General features: G+C 35.5%; 2 protein-coding genes and 1 long non-coding RNA gene across 3 annotated transcripts; 1 reads left to right on the top strand and 2 right to left on the bottom strand.

Moving 5' to 3' along the window:
- The first annotated feature begins 2,428 nt into the window (after positions 1 to 2,428).
- On the top strand, positions 2,429 to 4,078 carry LOC141842988 (uncharacterized). Its single transcript, XR_012603004.1, has 5 exons — positions 2,429 to 2,569; positions 2,693 to 2,779; positions 2,901 to 2,980; positions 3,090 to 3,439; positions 3,531 to 4,078. It is a non-coding gene; the product is annotated as an uncharacterized LOC141842988 (long non-coding RNA).
- Positions 2,526 to 4,511, bottom strand: LOC141842987 (putative protein S-acyltransferase 1). The gene is made up of 5 exons (XM_074730995.1): positions 4,443 to 4,511; positions 3,925 to 4,137; positions 3,547 to 3,855; positions 3,160 to 3,393; positions 2,526 to 3,083 (listed from the first exon to the last, which is right to left on the bottom strand). The coding sequence occupies exons 1-5, from the start codon at positions 4,509 to 4,511 to the stop codon at positions 2,526 to 2,528; spliced, it is 1,383 nt and encodes a 460-aa protein (XP_074587096.1).
- A 1,209-nt stretch (positions 4,512 to 5,720) lies between these two features.
- Positions 5,721 to 18,676, bottom strand: LOC141842906 (alpha-L-arabinofuranosidase 1-like). The gene is made up of 18 exons (XM_074730892.1): positions 18,499 to 18,676; positions 17,675 to 17,888; positions 16,994 to 17,048; positions 15,159 to 15,367; positions 14,561 to 14,682; positions 14,311 to 14,464; positions 13,747 to 13,816; positions 12,102 to 12,247; positions 11,939 to 11,984; positions 11,808 to 11,860; positions 11,410 to 11,554; positions 8,841 to 8,959; positions 8,658 to 8,729; positions 8,450 to 8,553; positions 7,183 to 7,239; positions 6,510 to 6,705; positions 6,170 to 6,310; positions 5,721 to 6,008 (listed from the first exon to the last, which is right to left on the bottom strand). Exons 2-18 carry the CDS (start codon positions 17,852 to 17,854, stop codon positions 5,886 to 5,888), a joined length of 1,992 nt encoding a protein of 663 aa, XP_074586993.1. The 5' UTR covers positions 17,855 to 17,888; positions 18,499 to 18,676; the 3' UTR covers positions 5,721 to 5,885.
- Positions 18,677 to 20,665: the final 1,989 nt, after the last annotated feature.

Here is a 20,665-nt window from a genome sequence, read left to right as displayed (position 1 = left end):
AATGGGAATATGGTTAATGCCTATTTATGAAAATTTCTTGTAAAAAAAACAGATTAATGAAAATTAATAAACTGTTGCTTTTGATATATTTTTTTATTATCACCGAGTTTTAAAAATTGATCTAAAATTTTAAATACAAAATCGGAGGATTATTAAATAGCCGCATAATCACCAGAAATAACTAGAAACCCGATCCGAATTCAATCGGATCAGTTGGAGAGTTTCAGTTTGGTTTTATTCCTTTAGTCCAAGAATTTCGGAATCCGACCCGTTTAGACACCGCCGTATCAGTATCGGTGTTCGTCCGAAGGCAAGGCCGCAAGAAGCTCGCTCTACCGCCATTCCGATTGAACACGAGGACATAGCGATCGCAGGAACCTGAGCGCAATGGGCGGCATCGGAACAGGTTACGATCTCTCGGGGTGTTGCCAAAGTTGTCGACAACAGTTGGTTCGTTCCACCATCGGAACAGGTTTTCACTCAATCTTGTTTTAGGGTTTTGGTGGTGTTCTTTTATCGTTTTCAACGTTTGTCTGCGATAAAGTTGGTCTTTTTTTTTTTTTTTGCTTATTTCTTTTCTTGGACGTCGCAGGACTGTGATTGGGACCAAATGTAAGGATGGCATCGTGATGGTATGTCTCTGAGGACTTGGTGTGCATGATGAAGCGAAGGACAAAGCATTTGAGTTAGCAATGAGCTGGGTCTGTGATGAATCAAATGGCAAACATCAGAAGGTTACTGTTGTTAAATTAGAAAGTTTAGAAGGTAATTTAGTTTGCACTCTGTGTTCATGTTTATTCCATATCATTATCTGTACCATGAAGTTTCTTATGCAAAAAGGCAATCAGTTTTAGTCTCTTAAGTAACAATTATCTTGAATTAAAAATGACTCTACTTAGTTTTTGTTATGTGATATGTCTGGATATAATTTTCATTTGTTAGCTTGTTGTCCTCTATTCTGGCATATGTCACACTGCATATTTGGTTGGCCAAGTCTCCCGTAGAACAACCTATGTTCCATTGGGTGTTTTTAACAACACTAATTCTAGATTTCTTTTTTCCTAAATGACTTGGATTGCTGTGTTTTGTTTTGTCTTCCACATCATCAACATTCCTGGAATAATAATTGCATGTAGCTATAAATTTGCAATTAGTTTATACTGATGAGCAAGCATAACTTATATGTTGACTTCAGCTACAGTTGTTGGATAGGATCGAGACATTAGTCTGTTCCTTCCATGTTGTTTAGCTTGGGATAATTCTCTATTAGCCCCATTTTGAAATGTTCAAACTAAGAAAATTCAGGTTCTTTTTCATGTGCTTCCTATAGTGGCTCTCCACTTTAATTGAGAGATTTAGTTAAAAAGAAAAAAAATTGTATTTCGTGATGTTCAACAGTGTTGTTAACCTAAATATTGTCTTTTTCTTCAAGTAAACAATTTCAAGAAAGCTTATCATGTTGCATCTCCAGAAGCATGTATTGAACTATGCTCATTTCCAGTTATTTTTAGAAACAATATGTTACAAGAAAATTACTTATTTGCAATTTATTCTTATCTTTATTTTTCTAACCTTCTCTCATTCATGTAATTGTATTGTCGCAGGTTCCAGATGAACTCTTGGAGCAAGCCAAGGAGGCTGCCAAAGCTGCATTGGAGGAGATGGATTCAGATTAGGGCACATATTTTTCATGTTGTATCTGCATATTCATCGAACATTAGAGTTCGGTTGCCACAAGTGTCTAAACCGGTTTATAGTTTACACATGATTCAGATGTTTGGTGGTGTGGTGTGCCTGCTGGAGTTGGTTACCCTCCCTAACAAGTATATTTAGCCTCAAATTGCAGTTTATGAACCTAAAAGTCTGTTTACAAGTTGCAGGTATCTTAACATCAAGAACTTGGTTATTATGTTCATTTATCAGTAATATTACCATTTCAGATTGAAGGTTCCTTGCCCTCCAAATTGTCCTGCCATTTGAAACAACCTTGCAAACATCTGACAAATATAATTTCAATTCTCCAAAAAAGAAGTCAATATTCACACATACAAAAAATAATGCCTAGCAAACAACACAACCAGAAGTTCCACAATAAACTCAAAACCCACAGCTTTTGATGGGCATCATAGTTTCATCTCTCAGGTGTGTGCTTCTGAACTCTTTACCATCACAACTTTTGCAGTCCTCCCTACCTCTCAACTTGGAAATGCGCATTTGAACAAGTTTGGATTTAAACTGAGTTTATCATCTTCTTTTGTAGATCAGTGATGAAGCTGCAGGGTACAAACTCAAGGAGGAAGCAGAATGTTTATTTGACTCTTTAATGGAACATTGCAATAACCTGCATAGTTGCAACCATTTTTTGTTAATAACTAAGCATTCATTACTCTGGTTCAAAATCAGTAAGGCATAAGGCATATGAATACAAGTTGTTCTTAATCCTTTTAAACAGTCAATTAGTATATTTAATGAACAAACAAATTCGAGATGTGCACAGAAAAAAGAGCTGAAAAATGAACCCTTACCTAATGTTGGTTTCTCGCAGGCAATGTATCCTCAGCATCGAGAGGTAATACAACAGTTGGGCATATTTGATCAATAGCTATCAGATTTTCAACAGTTTGTGCAACTTGCTTAGCTACCCTTTCATTTCTACACACTTCATGCTGACCATCATAGCCTTTTGAAACAGAATCTCTCGGCAAACAAGAATCATTCTTCTGAGAAGCAGGGAAATCGTAAGGATCAAATGCATCGCCGTCATGCCGAACCTTAACATGTACATTATCCTCTATGCTGCTGTAGTCAAGATTCTGTAGTATACTTGGAATGGTCAAGTTGCCCTCAGTTGCAAATTTAATGCCCATTTCTATGTCAATTTTCTCTTTTGTGCTTATCAGATTCATGCTGATGTTTGGGGTATAAGATCCAACTTCCACTGCTTCTGCATCTACCCATGATCTGAAATTATGCTCTGAAGGTGGGATCTTTGAGAAAAAAACTTCTTTGAAATTTCTCCAGAAACCCTTGTTATAGGGGTTATCTTTCTTATCATATCGGTATCTAAAGTTCTCGTATGTTGTCTGCAGTGCCGTTGAATAATACTGTCAATACCTTAGGAATTAGTAGAAGTATTGAAGATTGTAATGGAACTCTTACCTGATTTGTGCTCATTAGATAGCAATGGAAGATTGTAAGCCCGCCGACAAACCACACCACTATGAAGATGTACACTATGAGAACGAGCGATATGACCTCATCTTTCATGGACTTCCAAATCGAATTTGCGTGATGTTTCTTTTCTGTAATGATGTTGAGCCATGAAAAGATGAAGATATATATGCAGAGAAATGCTGATGTCGATATGAACAAGCAGAAAAACCGATAGTTGCGCTGCAAAGAACATTACAACCGATCAAAAGAACAATCCTATTCAGAGGTGAGCATATCACTGCTAGCATTAGTTATGTGGATTTTGCATCATTTGCAAGTGTTCATCATATCCAACTTACAAATGGAAAACAAATCAGACTCCAAGGAGCTTACTAGTCCAATGCACTGACCAACCCAAGGGCAATGGTGATCAAACTTCTTGACACAGTTGTTACAGACGGAGCAATGGGAGGCGCGAGGAGGCCGATACAGCATGCAGGTGTCACAGTACTTCACCTTGACGGCGAAACCATTCACAATGACATCCTTTGTTCTTGGCAGTCTCAGGTGTGGTGTCCTTCCACTTATCCACTCCATGGATGCGGTTGGAGCATTGAATGTTTCATCCTCCTCCGGCGGCCGTGTGCTTCTTTGCACGATGCCCGGATCTCTACTTGATGTCATGAACAAAAAAAACAAGTCCTGCATCATCAAAATGTGACAAATCAAAGGTAATCCAAATCAAACAACTTATTGAATACTCTCACTTACTGAAACTGTGATCAGTAATGTCAGTATCAGAACTGGAATTCCAAGGATTGGATCATGAACATAACCTCCTGAGTTAGGCTTCTTCTCATGATTATGGATTATTGTGATTATTTGATAGCAGAATGTAATTGCTGGACCAACAATTAAAAGTGTTGACAGAAATAATGAAGCTACATCTGGTCCAAATATCAATCTTCCACCACAGAAGAATATCTGTGTTATTTCAAATCGACGAGTAAATAGATCAGTAAGAAGACACCACAACAGAAGAATATGTTTGATGTTCAACAGCTTCTCCTAGAGGTGGAGAAGACTACAAACTCTAAAGATTATGGATAACAGAATGCTCGTCTCCTAGGAGCATGCAAACCTTGATCTTATTTCATGTCTGAAGCCTCCAAAATAGGCAAACATAAGAGATTCATAGAACAGAAATAACAGAGACAAAAACTCAAAGAAAAAAGAAGCAGAATGATTAGCAGAATATCAAAATAAAGAGAAGAAAAGTGAGGTCTTACATTGCTTCCCTTCCATGCTTGGTACAATCTCAGCTTCTTAGACTCATCTTTTTGCTCTGAAATTGCCATCTATCCTTCTCACCAGAACTCGGCAAATTGTTACGGAAATAGAGAAATGATGGAGGAGGGATGACCATTGCTTCCTCTTCTTTCTGTTGAGTTGCAATGCTATGCAGCTTATAATTCACTAGTTAATCCATGAAACTCAATGTTTCTCTTGAAAGGAATATTTCCCAGCTCTCTGTAATATCCCTCGCCGAACCAGCAAGGAACATGGAAATCAACGATAATAAAGATTAATGACGTGAGATTATTTTGACACCATTCACTTTTTATAAATTCTCAAGTTAAAAAAACATACTCGATAAAAAATATTATTATTATTATTTTAAAACATTAAAATCTAAAAGAAAGACTTTCAGGAACCAAACAAAGATTTGATTGTGAACGTGGCCTTTTTGAGCTTATAAAACATAGTTAAATGACTTGGTTGAAAGAGAAACACACGACGTGCAATCCAAAAGCAGGCCGCGCAACCAACTCTCTTTTGTTGGACAAATGTTGGCATCACGTTGTATAATTTTATTAAACCATTGGAAAAATAAATAAATTAATGATTTAAACATCATCTCAACTTAATTATTTGTATGTATATGAATAAAGACAAAATGCTTCCGGCACCTTCTTGGTGTATATGCTTATGCATCAAGCTTCCATGAGCTCATTTGTTGTATTAGTTGTTGGTGCGCTCACTCTTTTTAGTCAACAATATTTTATTGTGCTTTATCCTCTATATAAAATCCTCATACAGTACTATTGTACAAGTCATAATTTTATTGTTACTCCTTCCTTTCATATATAGTCCTCAATTCTCCATGTGTAAATAATTTGTTTATCTTTACATGACGCCCCAACTAACACATTTGTAACGTAAACTCATGCACATTGAGTACATCTTATACATGCATCATAAAATTTTATTGAATATAACATTGAATCTACGGCGGCCTAAATTTGAAAATGAAAATTTTCTACATCTACTCATAAGAACAAGAGACTTTCCAAATATAATCAAAAAATCTCCAAATAATTAAGATTGATGGGCAAATAAGATGGATTTAGATTTTGTTATGATTTTATATGAGCCTTCAGTTCCCACCTATGCTTTTTCTTGAATAATCAACTGCTGTTCTTGGGACATCTTGGCACATTCAGAACATGGTTAGAGATTTATTTACAGAAGGAAAAACATGAGAGCACCGTATTAGTGTAGTCCGAACAATCATCAGTGTTATTTCGCATGATAAAAGGTTTATTGATAGTTAATTTTACTGATGGAACAACACGCCCATTTTGGTGCATAAGCAGAAGCATAACCCTTGATATTTATTCACACATGCATTTGATAGGCTTCACAGCCACTGCTCTAATTCCTCCTAACCCTCAAATTACAGATCTGAATTCAGCAGCAGCTAGTGGCAGATCGAACGAAGTAAGGGACTGTGGAGCAATTACTACATCCATCGTGGTCCCTGCATTCAGCAATTCGCTTGATTTCGGCACCACCTACAAACAGAAGATGAAACAAGAACACAGAAGACAAAGAAGATGAACAAATCAAAACAAAAAGTTCAAACATAGTGCTTAATATATTTCTAAATAGGAACTCAAAGTATCATGGTTCTTAAGATCTAAGAGCCTTTTACTAGGACCTCTAGCAAAATTACCTTGTTTGGAAATGCAAAGGAATTTTCATCCATCAAATTATCGGATGTGAGTATGGTTGTCGATCCAAATGAGTTGATGGCAGATTCTAGTCCATTAATGGAAATCTTCAAGCTCACACTATCCTTCCCAAAGTTGACGACCTGCACGGACTTTCTATTAATTTACCTTTTGCTCTCAATATGGGGACTGAGAATTTATTTAGATGTTTTAAATTCCATCCATCGTTATCCTCGACTTGATATGATGTTATTCAACACTACATTCGGGTGTGTCACCAGACTAAAGTAGCAAGCATTTGTTATATGGATGACAAAGTGTAACACCAAGTATTGTTCCCACCTTTATTCTCAAGTAATTCTGATTGTCTGCTGGGTCCTGCCAGGTAATAGTAGATGCAACCAACGAAGAGAAGTTGGCTTGAACTGTTGAAGGGTGAAAAGTTGCACCACTTGATTCCCTGAAAAAATATTGCATCCAGTAGCTAGGAGTTCCATATTGCTGCCAGGAATCGAAGACAATAGCATCTGGGTTCCATCTGCAAAATGCACAGTAATAGCCAGTAATAAGAGTTTGAGAGAGAGAGAGAGAGAGAGCACAAGTCATAGATTGGATGATTAAGTTTAACCACATAGTTTGTAGTATGTCTGGACTTGAGTAAGGTGACAGAAGGGAAATCTGGAAAAATGTGGATTCAATTTCCTCGAAAAATAGACAGTTAATACTGATATCATTGCAGTTCAATTTTTTTTATTAATTTGGCATGGCCATTCAAGACTAGCATATACTTCATAGGTTGGTAACTTCAGCCACAAGTAGTTCTAGATTGATCTTTTTGCACCAATGAGCCTTAGGTACTGTCGTATCTTAATATCAATAAGCTAAATCTATGCTCCTATGGAATGGTTTGACATGACCCCAGACTTGGAATCAGCAAAGGAGGTTTCACTCATTCAAAAAGATTATCATTCAAGAACTTAGTAATCATTATGACAGAGAGGAGAATTGTCATTACCTGCGATCATTGGTATTGACAAAAAGAGGAGCATAACTTGCCATAGACACAACATCACTGCATTTGAAAGAAACAAAGAAATTGTGATAGTAAGGATCCATTATTCATTATTCACCATTCATGTAAAGAAATATGTAATCTGATATCTGTATTGAATTAAGATTTAACAGGGTATAAAAATTCTAGGATATTCATCACAAATGTCAAGATAATTAGTTTTACACTTTTACTTTTATTCAAATTGATCTATTTGCATGACTAACCACTTGATTAGCTTTTACTTAATGGAATAGCATCAAATAAGAAATCACAAGCCATAACATATTATTAAGAGTCCCCACTAGATCTATTGTTGGATAGATGGAAGGTATCCTGCTCTGAATTCTATGAAATGTTAATATGTTTGTAAACTCAGCCATACAAGAAATAAACACATTTAAGAATCAGAGCCAATCGCCAACCCTCCACTTTTTTTTTTGTTGAGGTCGCATTGGCAATGCATATTATGCATATTTTAAGACAGACACATGTCTGATCCACCAAGGGGTCAAAAATTTTAAATTCTTATCCAATAACTTGATCGTAGAATAAAGTTAGTTGCATCGGGCTAGATGGCCCCAAAAGATATCTGACTAGGACTGTGTAGAAAACTGACCAGAATTCAGAAGAGGAAGAGGGAGAGATGAAATGGCTTTATTGGAGTCAGGTTCAGGCAAACCTCCAAATTTCTTTAGAGGAATTTGAGATGTTGATTTTCAAATTAAAAATACCTACAAAATCTAACCTGCCCCCAGTTTTAATAAATAGGAATATACACACAACTCTAAAAACAAAATATTTATAATATTTGAAGAAACAATGAATACTTGACTCAACCCTGTTTTGTCCATCCCTTACCAGGCTTCGGTTGAGAAATTTAAAATTGTGCATGTAAAGTCGAAAAAAAGATTAAAGCATTTAAAAACTGTACCAAGTTTACACAAATTTCATGCCAAAAAAAAAAAAAATCCCTGAAACAAGATCCTTAATGTTATCCCAATCTAACCATGGGTTTGTCAAGAAACTTAAAAATTAAACTTACAAAATCAAATAGAAGTTTAAAATATTTAAAAGCCACACCAAGCCCACATTCAATTTTTTTTTTTTTGGGAAATTTAAAAAGATCTGGATTTGGGGCTCCTGGACTTAATATCCATCGCAGAAAATTAGTATTTAGAAATAAAAATGAAAGAACTTAAACAAATAAGCATCTTGATGATGGCATTACCTATTTCTTTCTACTCCAATGAGGAATGCAGCCTCCCCTAGTGATGCTAAAAGGCTACCCTTCCCGGCATCTGATCCAGTCACAGCGTACTCGCTAACAAAAGCCTGTGATTGTAACAACAAAATAACACGATTGGACATGATTTTTATGAGTCCAAAGTTATATTACAACAGGCACACATAATTTATTAAACTTTGAACTATCATACCTTAGGCCCAGTACGTGATGTGCGATCAAATTGATTATTTCTCTTAAACAAATTGCTAGCTGAGGTATAAACCTATGAAAGAAAACGTCATGTTTTTGTCACCATCTAAAGCTTGATGATTTACATTGATTTGTTAGATCTACAAAACGAAAAATAAATGAAGATGTGCCAAATGTGACTTACATGGTAATCATAAAAATCAGCAGGATGATCCAGTGGACTAGATGAACCATCACAATTTGAAATAATCTTAATATCTGGGTAAACCGCTTTTATGGCATAGTAGAACTTCAAGTAATTCCCTGTCCAAGGCAAATTCAATAGTTATCATCCTAGCTTTAAATGTTCTTGCTTATGCTATGAATCTAAATTTTCCAAGACATTTTAATATTTTGGTTGGTAGCAAAAATTTCACTTACAAACTATAATCAAGCAAGAAACATGATTGGGAAATTGTGCATGCAACATATATTTGGTTATCTCCTTTTTAAAGGGAAAGGAAGGCCAAAGGCCTAATCCATCTCAATGCTTCATTCAAAACTAATCAGTTGATGAGCAACGGAAAATGATCCCCATTGATGGTTGGAATTTTGAAGGATGTCAAACGTGGTAAGCAAATAATCTGTTGAAAATTCATGTTATTATGAAAATCAAATATAAAAAAAAAGATAAGGTAGGAAAAAAATAGCTACTATATATAGCAAGATTTGATCCTGTGAATAAACTTTGATCCAGTTGATCCTTGTATTTGCGATGCTAAGAGGAAGAGACTGCTTCAACTCTAAAGCTTCATAAATATGTTGACAAACGTGGAATCAACTACAATAGTTAGTTACTACCTTCAAGATACCCGGGGAAAATCACTGTACTGCAGATTTGAATTCTAAGACTTATGAGAATGCAAGTAACATGTGGGTGTGGAATGATTCCAAATAAATCAGTGCACTGCCACAAGCTCTATAGACACCCAATGCACAAACAATCCCTTGTAATTATTTTGACATAAATCAACAGTTTAACCCACCTGATGGAGCCAAGTTTTGTATTAGTTGTGCCTTTGTCAACTCCTACCACCTTGACTATTGTGCCAAATGATATGAACCTAGTATTAAAACAATGCATTCAAACTGCTTTGAATAGCTGTCTTATTGTCAATCTTATGTTTTGAAAGATCAGAAATCATTCCAAACTGCATGCAGTTGATAGTTTAGAAAAACTACTATTTCTAATAGACTTGATACAAAGTTTCATCCTGATTGGAAGAGATATGTTTGCAGTACATTCCCCCAGAACTGTTAGGATCAATACAAATTCACTAGAAATTAGAATGGAACACCCATTCGGTATGGATAAGTAAGACTTCATTTTTAAGCTATTTCTAATTTTGAACTTTCATGTGCTATTTTTCCTGTTGATTTACTAGACCTTAGATCAATATAACTATTCTACTGTGGTTAGCTTTTAAGCATGGCTTGGCTGACATCAATGCAGAAACTTAGAGAAGCTAATTGCCTAAGAACCCAATTAAAAAATGAAATTAGTTCCAAGATCATCCCTATTTAGACCATCTTTGCGAATTGCATACCTACTAAGCTAAGCGGCATGGTGGGCTACCAAAATATAAATATACAGAATGGAAAACATTCCATTTCGTTGCAAACTCACAAGGTGCTGACCAGCTGATTATACTACTAGTCTATTAAAGAGTTGCATAGAAATAGAGTTAGGTTAGCAGACCAATTATCCCAGTAAGGCAGTAACACTATCATTAACGCATTAGATAACAGTCAAGTAGCTATCAAGTTACAGAACCTATCCATAATAATACTATAGCCTATAGGTCTCCCACTACATAAATTAACATGCATAACTATTAGTTTAGTTAGAAATACATGCATACTATTAAGAGAGTTTTTAACGATGAGGACAAATGGACAATGCCAGAGAAGGTCAGAAGTAGGGCCGAGTTGGAGTAAAGGACTGGAGAAAATGGGTGGATCTCCCAAACTGGGGTGAATCAATGTGGTGGAAATGTGTTATCTCTCTCTCTCCTATGAGGAACCTTTCCATTTCTGCTGCTCAAGGCCCTATTTATAGGCCTTGAAATCCGCATTCTGCCCCTAGACGATGCCATCTGTCTAGATGGGTTCTATGACATCGACACATGTGTTGGTGCTGATGATAGCAAAATTATCGCTTGCCCTAGTGGTGATGTTAGCCAGTTGCATCAATCAGTGACATATCATTCCAGCATGAATATGGGAGCTGGTTGTTGCTTTACTGAGGATGATGCTTGTCCTGGTACAATCCTCACCATTAGACAAGCTCACCCACATTTTCCCAACAGAATGACACGTCATCAATTCGGGCAACTAGCTGATGTCACCATCGGGGCATGTGATGATTGTGTTGCACATGGCAATTTCACAAAGCCTGTATTGTTTGGTAGTGTGAACATGGATCCCAAGGCCTACAGGAGCCTTGGGCAGCAGGAATGGAGAGGTTTCTTGTGGGTTTGATAGGGAGAGAGCTTCCACCACAGTGATTCATCCCTTTTTGGGAGGTCCACCTTGGCATTTTCTCCAATCGTTTCCTCCACCTCAGTCGTACTTTGACCTGCTCCAACATTGTCAGAAGCTCCTCATCTGTTAAAAATGCCCTTAGCATACGCCAAACTCATTTTCAAAATATTGGTCAGCCCGTTGTGTGCAAGGAACATCAAGGACCATAGGAATAACAGAACATAACACACCTCGATATTTTGTCTTCCAGCAGTCCTCATTTCCAACTGCCACATACTCTAACTGAAAAGGTTCTGGATGACCCATCTCAGCACGAACAGAGCCCCACTTTGAATCAGGGCTTCCCCTAGCAAACTCGATACTATCTAAAACATCCTGAATAAAGCAAAGTTATAAGAAATTTCTAGAAGATACTTTTTACAAATGATTTAAAATTGTGAAGCAGAAATCTATTAAAGGAAGGTATAGTGTCCTTGCATTTAGACTGTAGATATTATGTGCAGTTGCGTCTGTTAAGCCAACAGATCCTTACGAGTTAGATTCAACCACAGAGTGAAAAGAAATGTGTGTGACATAAATTTCAATAGTGTTCGGACTATAAAGATATATATATGTGTCCCAGACATGCCTGCACAAAAGGAGAAATGCTGGTAGTGTCCACTTGATCCTGATGGCTAATTCCTGAATTAATATGGCACAAATGAGAAGTGTCAAATGCTATGTATTTAAGCAATTAATCTATTATGCAGATGAAAATACCATTGTTGAATACCCATATGGGGGCTGCACCAATGTCCTCAGCAAGCTGCAACAGACCATCATGATAATAATATCCTTTGGTGAATTACATAATTTCTTTACCTTACTTTATACTAGAACTTCCAAGTTTCAATTTTGAATCTAAAATATTTCGCAATTAAACCTGAAGAAACTCAAGGTATCCCAGCCCATCATCGGTCCAGTACATCCACACATCACCAAAGTGCCCAGGTCTCTCTTCCCACGGACCAATGGTTTCTCTCCACCGAAATGCATTCCTTAACCACTCACCTTCGACGAAGCAACCTCCTACAAATATGAAGATAAAATAAGTGCAAAAACCAAATTATGATAAGTATAATAAAAGTCGAAAAGGAACTAATAACAAATTAACTGTAAATTAACTGATGAGAAAGTACCCTTTCTAATAATCTCAAATCAAGAATCTTGATTGAGACATCATCTCATTGCTCACGAATAATAACATTTTATTTTACCTCTTCCGAACTGCAAATTATATCAACATTCTCATCTTGATTACCTTAACTTTTTTGGAGGATGTTTCATAATCTCCTAAGAATTAGCCCATAAATTAGGTTAGATGAAATAGAATCTAATATAAGTTTCTCATCATCGTACAAGACACAGAGATTACACAAGTAACAGAATTCTTCTCAATGTTAAGCACCCAATCTATTCTAGGAAAGATATCTTCATTGTTTTTTTTAAGATTATTCTACCATCACTTTTTTTCCTTTCATTATTGCTAAACTACACGTCTATTCAATCTTAGTTCTACTCATGGTTAAAAAAAAACTATTTTGTGCTAGTCAACAAGGGCAAAACATACATTCCACCTGCCATCCACATGCAAAACATATGCAATACGCAAAACCTTGCTCATGATGAACAAAGAGGAAGATGGGTTTCACGCCATTTTCCATGTCTAATAAGCACGAGGAAGAGAAGCTTCAGCAAACATAAAGGAAGATGAACGTTCATCTTCTCGTTTGTTCCTCATCAGAACGAGAACTTCATTGTCATCCTCTATTCCATGTCAAGACATAGATCTCCAAAGATTTTTCTTCCTCTCTCAACTGAGCTTGGGCTCAAAAGGAAGCTTCTTCTTTCTCCATTCTACATCCAAGAAAGCTAGGTCTCAGTGGTTCTTTCTTTTTCATCCAAGTACCATACACTTTTCAATTATTGTCATTATCAGGGCTCATCATAGTGAAGCTTCTTCTTCCTCCTCCTCATTCTATTGTCATTGTTGTAGTTAGGGCTTGACACAATCAAAACGACATTACATCTCATTCTAGTTAGGGACCAATACCAAACACGATGAAATTTTAAACCTCGGTTCTACTCAACTTAGAATCTTAAATTTATAAAGGTCATTTCCACAATTTTGTTTTAGCATTCCACCATTTAGTTCTACTACAAGTGGGGGGAAGGTAATCCTTCAATTTCCATTGACATATCAAACATCTTATAGTCTTGCATAATGTTTGACCGAGCATGCCAAATTTTACACATAATCCTATATAATGAGTATTAACAATGATGTGGCAAAGTCCAAAATCATAATGCACTATCTGTTTCCTCCCCAAATTTACATCTTCCACGAATACTTTTATATTCTCCATGTTCTCAGCCTATATCTCCATTCAGGAATAACAAATCTAGAGCCTTCCAAAATTTCATATGATTTAATGATTCAATCGTTTAGATGACAAAAATTAGTAGTTATAAATAGGAAACATAAGCCGACATATAAAATTTCAATTACAATGAAATCAGTCTCATACCTGGAAACCTAATGAACCGTGGTTTCAAATTTTCAATCATTGATATCAATTCCTTACGGAAGCCATGTCCCTGTATAATAGAAAGGTTCCAATTTTATGAAGATAGAGGATCCAAATGAGGAATTTAGTGTAAGACTACCTCATGTTCAACTAATTTTTTAATTTATCCTTGGATTATTACTACTTGCTTAACTACTCTTTGGGTTTTGAATATTAACCAAACCATTAAGTTACAATATAAGATACTCTTTGGGTTGTTTAGTATTAACCAAGTCATTAAGTTACAACTTATGAAACCCATTTTGCATGGTTCTAGAGTGCTCCTTTTTGGTCTTTCCCCTCTTTATCCATATAGGTTCTCTCTATTAAATTTTCTTCCACTTTTAGTCAAACTGATCCAGATTAACCAAATGATTAAGTTCAAATTATGAAACTCATTTTGCTGATGGTTAATATAGAGTGCCCCCTTTTGTTTATTTTCCTCTTTCCATATAGATTTCTCTTGATTAAATTTTCTTTCTTTTTTAGTAAAACTGATCCCAGAATATTTTATATAAAACATACCTTATATGTGTCTAATGGAATGAGCGAAACTTGATCAAACCAAATAATTCCTTTTTTCGCAGTAGTCAATTGAAGCCTTGCAGTTCTGTCTGTTGCCATAGCTTCCAACTGTAGCTCCACCCTTGTCCAGTTTGACACATCTGAAGCATCAGCTCTGCCAATAAAATAACAAAAGGAGATGCAACTTTAATCTAGAATATCTGAAGCTTGAAGGATTATAAGAAATGCTTAAGCCAATACAGATACTCACACAATATTTGCAGAAGCCAATTTGTGTGATCCATCTGAGCTTGTGAGTGAAACGGATATATCTATAGAGTCAAGTGATCTTAAATACAGTATAAGATTATATACCTTCTTTTCTTCTATATTCTGAAGAATGCCAATAAGAAAACAATGTGAAGAAATGTTAGCTACAGGAAATTTATCAGTTGTTTGGAAATTATAATCTAGCCAAATAATTAGACAAAGAGTCTAATAAATCTGGAAAAGACAATACCTCGACTCTCCACCTACTGTATTAAGACTACACATGTAGATAGCATGCATTTCCATGTATTAATATGAATGGGTGGTTTGAACTGCTAACAGAACCATGATAATCATATAAAATTTTAAAAATAAGCACTTCCCCAAAATAAGGCCACCATGGAATGGAGTACTGATCAAAATGTTTGAAGAAATACGAAAAGAAACAGTGCAAAGAGAATTGAATGCTCAGCAAAAATAAATAAATGTCTTATGTCTCCTACTAAAAGGCTATTACAGATTCTGTAAAATCCAGATTAGTATAATTTCTTGTTAATTCAAAAGGTATTCAACAAGTTTAGCAAATCCAAAATGCATACCATGCCCCAAAATCCAGGGTTATATATGCCCACACCATCAGGACAGGCAACAGATTCCCCATCGCCACAGAGTACCTCCATCTTCAGTGCTATCTCATTACGGGTGAAACAAGATGTTCGCTCAGTTGACACATAAATGGAAGATTCTTTTCCAATGATGGCCCATGGATCAATGTTTGAAGGTGTGCTAGGACCACCAGCTTCAAAACCTGAGATATTTAACAAATAATAAAGAATTAAGATTCTTTAAATCCAATCATATCCCAAAGCTTTGATTGAACATTAGTTCACTCCTATCATTTTTCACGGATTTAAAAAGAATATCATTGGGCAACACGATGTCTTAGATTTTAAAGCCACACAACCTGAAATGAATATTTCCAATATGAAAATCAATTTGAACATCTGCTAAACTTGTGCTATTTATAGATCTTCCACGAACACATGATGAGATGAGCCTTGTACTTTTATGAGAGAATCTCTATATAGAAGAGAGCCAAAACGTGGAGGAAAAATAACTAGCATATTAATCCCTGATGTCAAACAATGCATATCAACTCTAGTTCAAACAGTTTGACATCATTTACATATCAAGACACAAGTCTGTGTTCTTTACCTGTTCTAGAGAAGGTAACATGAGTGCACGTATAATTATATTGCTTGTCAGTTCATAGTGCATAATACATCTGAATCTAATACTTATATAGACACCATATTATTTCATTTTTTCACAAAAATTATACCATTTGGCAACACAATTTGCACATTTGTGTAATGATCAGGATTAGTGGTAGACCACTCCCTGTCTCCCTCTAACATTATCAAGGAGATATAGCAATCATAGTTCAAATGAACGCACTACTTTTATACCATTAAGTGGGAAGTATAGTCTATAACATTAGAAGATAGACACTTTTTACTTTATTGCAATAGCAATACATTGGTGATGTGAAAATCTTGAGAAAACATAAAAATTGAGAACCGTATATTCCCTTCATCCAACCACCATAATTAAAGACATAGAAGATAAGGATCTATCCACTGCCTCTCCAAACAAGCTTCAATACAATTTGGCATTTCCTAGATCATTCAGTATATCAAATTGCAAAATGATCTGATTATTCTTCTAAATGTGGAACCTCAGACCTCCTTAGTGATACTCAATTAAATCTAGATCTCAAAAATCTGTATTTCTAACTAATTGCATTCATATCCCATTGTTCCTTAACTAGTTTGAAATTCATCAAACTACAACTATTATCACCATGCTTCTCCTAAACACCACGTAAATATCTTTCCATAAATGAGTTGTCATTTCATGACCCAAGTAATCCTTGTTCCTATCTGACACAATAATAAAATATACCGATAGCTAGGTCCATCACTAGCGTAGTGGCACTAACCAAAAAAGCTGCAAACTAGAGACAAAATCAACTTAGCACGAGTTGGCATGCTATGAGCCAGTTCTTCCAACAGTCCATGATAAAAAAAAACCAACAAGCTATAGATACAAACTATTAAACTCTATTGCATGATCTTTTCCTTCCATTGAGCTCCATGTAAGGTGAGATATAAATGCTTCCTTCAGTCCAAGGGGAAAAAATTGTAAGAGAAACTTGTAGCATCTTTTGATGTTACTGAGCATTGAGAGAGGGGAAATGCAGTGACCTCTAGGTTTGTTACATATGCAAACAGAAAGTACCTTCCCATGCACTCAGGTAATGTAAATGTATCCTTCGTCAAAGGTAATAGTGATCATAGTAAAGATATAGTAAGAATTTAGTTAGCAAACCCACTAGAACATGATATTTTTAACAACTGAGTATTTAACTTGCCTCTATTACTCACAAGCTCAGCCCATATCCCACCAGCTCCAGCATGATTAATTTCCTGAATTCAAGTAAATTTCAATAAATACACATGTAATTTCTATAAACAATAGAATAGTCTAAATAGTGTCTCCTTAAGGGCCATAGCCTAGACACCACAGAAAAAGATTTACACAGACCATGTATGAACTTCTTACATAGCTTAAAAAAAGATTTACACTTAAGTAGATGCATATTGCCAAAAATAATTTTTCTTAGACATCAAGGGTGATTGAGCTTAGCAATGAAAAGCTGGAAGGAAAGAGTTTTCCTTTTTTTATTTTTTTTCATGGCGTGTGTGTATCTTTTACAATACAAGATATGGACCTTATATAGAACTGAGAAAGGACAGGCAGTTTAAACAATTGAATTTTATTGATAAGAACAATAAAAATCATCAAATTCACCTACATCGCAAAACTGAGAGTAGAACTATTTGAACTCATGTGTAGAATTAACATAATTACACGTGATCTGAAAGCAATGTATTCATGTTTGTTCGTTCTGTAACATAAATATAGCAAAGGAAAGGACAAGCATAAACAGTGGTAAAAAATCTCAAGAATTGAACATGTCCTAAGAGGCTTTCCTAATATATTGTGTGAGCAGAGTTAAGAGTAAATTGTTTAGCCAAATGAAGTTACTGACCTCAAAAAAGATACCAAATAGAGTCTCAGGAATCATATGATTAGATTGAGGTGAAGCATCAATAGTAAGCAGCGCAGACAGGTTGGCTTCCAGCTTTTGAGAAAGGCAATGAGGAACAACATATAACATAAAAACAAGACATAGAAAAGCACCCGAAGATGACCCTCCCACACACATCATGCTTTCACAGCAACAACCAGGTGACCAAGCTAGCCTGCATTAATAAAATAGGAATGAGGAAAAGTTAAAAGTACAAGCATACCCAAATTAAAGTCCTCAATGCCTATTAAAGTTCCAATGCATCGTTAAATAAAAATCAACGAAACAAATATGAAACATCCAGTAAGTTCATGCTTCAATTTAACAAGGTAAAAGGAAGTAGGAAGGATTTAGTGCCACATATGCATTTAGAAAGTGAAGTAAGATAAATTTAAATAGCAGCAAGTTTACTATGAAGGGAAGAACAGGGTAAAATCTACTTATTTCATTTTACGAAGAAAGAAAGGCCAAAGGTCAACCAAGATTGCATTTAAAGAAGGGAAGAACAGGGTTACAGGGACGAGATAGAGCAAATTATCTTTGTTGTTGTTGTTGCAAAATAATAAAATCGAAAAAGTGTCCAATGTTCCATTTCTTGGATGGCAGTTCTCCAATCAACCCTTTTTATTTTACCTTTTTTATTCATTATTCTTTGCAAAGGAAATAAAACACCTAGCAGGTCGTATCAACACAGTAGCATACAAAAAACATTGACAACAAGGACAAGAGAAGGGCTCCGCCGAAACAATCATGTAGCTGACAGAGACCAAGATCAGATCTTTTACCGGATTCCAACTGAAGGAAGGACGAAGCGTGGAATCGGAGTGAATTGGCAACGTGGAGCACTGTCTAGAGCCGCTGCAGCAGGAAGGGTTTAAGTAGGGAGGGATCAGGAGAGTGGCTCATCTTCCTTCCAAGGCATGACTGCTGAAATCACGCTGAGGCCATCGACGGGGCGAAGGGCGGCTGAAGGCGACGACAAAAACACGTCGGCCCGAGGGCAGAGCCGCGTGGCGGTGGCTCGGATCCGGGCCGTGCGCTTGGGTTTCCTGTGGTTGGGACCTCACTACTGCCGTTTGGAAACCTCCGCCTCGGCTAACGATCCCTGGTCCCACCACAGCAACCACTCCTTGTCTGGCATTCGGTTGGGTTTGTGTCGCGTAGCCTCCAAAATTCTATTGGAAAAAACAAAAACGGTTAAATTTTCTATTTTATTTTTTTTTTATCAAAAATATATCCCTGCAGAAAAAAAAAAATCTGTTATCCTAATGATCTCACACGGTTACATTTTTTTTCATCTATGAAGAAGTAAATCAAAAAATTACAGTTGACTAAGACGAGAAGGACATTGCCTCAGTGAATTCGACTCTTATCCACTTCAACGATTCTGTTCTATCATAACCAACTCAATTATATCCAAAAAAATTACTAGAAAATATATCCCACTATTATGATAAAATGACATAAATATTAATAATTATAAATTTATAGTTATTATAATAGTGTGTAATTATAATAATTATAATTTCTTAATTACTATAATAGTGAATTAAATTATATTATATAATTATGAAATTATAATTGATACAATATAAAAATTAGACGGGAATTAATAGTATTAAACGAATAATATTAAAGAGAGTAATTGGATAAATATATATGGTGGAATAATAAGGTGAAATGTCCTTAGATTAAAAAAAATTAAAGTACAACCATCTTTTTAATTTTTGCCTTTTTATAAAAATATCATTTTGTTTCTACAATTTTAGAATACATTTCATTATTTCATCTCTTTCATAAATATGATTTTAGATTGATGAAATAAAGTGGATGTGAAAACTTGAAGGGATTAAGATTTAAAGAAGTAAAGTGAAATTCTCTAATTAATTATTTTATCATTTCATTATGTCAAATTGAAGTACACTTTAAGTTACAATGTGCTCAAATTACTTTTGTCCATAAACAATAATTAATAATGTGTTAAGAAAGTTAAAAAGTAGGGTTTGCTTGAATTAAAAAAATGCTCAACTATCTATCAGAATGGGATTAACTTTGAAGCCAAATTAACCATCCAACGGATTTTAAGGCGAAGCAATGTCGCTAACTACCAAATTTCAACAAACAAGACCTTGACTTATAAGGCTAATATACTCCATATACATTATCATTTTTGTTAATTGGGCCAATTAATGGACAAGTTATATTAATTAATTAATTAATACGATGGCCCAAGCAACCGTCACGGGCCAAAAATGAATAAATAAAATAAAATTCGTATTCAAGTTTCAAGCACAATACTCATTAGATTATGAAAATTATATATCTTAATTAAGTTGGGCGTTGTTTTTGTTTGTCCTTTTCATGTTCTCTTTGGGCTGCCGTTAACGTTGCGTGCTTGAAGGTGCTCGTCGTACTGAGCACGTAAATTAAAGTCATGCTATTTTTGGGTCGAGATGCAATGCAAAGGCATGCTATTTTTGGGTCCAAAAAAATTTTACTATTTCTGAGATGACCAAAATTATTCATAATCTTATGTAAAAAGGTGGAATCTGCCACTTTAGCGGCACTATACGGTCGGTTTCATGACCATCTGTGAGGAGGTAAATCGAAAAATTACAATTGATCACGATGCATGAGAGTATTGCTTGGCTTCGTCAAGATTCGAACCCTTGTCTTCTTCTGAAACGCCACATCGGCGATGTAGTTATTAATTAATTACACGTTAAAGCTTTCAAAATATCTGTAACGAGAATTTATCAGGCTTCAAATATTGACTAGCCAGCTGCCGTCGGACAGATTTAAACTTAACATATCAGGTTTTGTGCAAACTATAACATACATCAGATAATTAATTGCACTAACATAATTAAGGAACCTTTGACATGTCTTGAATCTTTTCATCCCTCCTTTGAAATCATGTATTAAAGGTATACTTACAAACTTCATATTTCT

The sequence above is a fragment of the Curcuma longa genome, chromosome 12, assembly GCF_044706935.1.
Source record: "Curcuma longa cultivar G26 ecotype Majalengka, Jawa Barat chromosome 12, ITB_CL_G26_1.1, whole genome shotgun sequence".
In the NCBI taxonomy this organism is placed as follows: domain Eukaryota; kingdom Viridiplantae; phylum Streptophyta; class Magnoliopsida; order Zingiberales; family Zingiberaceae; genus Curcuma; species Curcuma longa.
The sequence above is the reverse complement of the archived record's forward strand: the minus strand, read 5'-3'. Positions and strand labels throughout refer to the sequence as shown.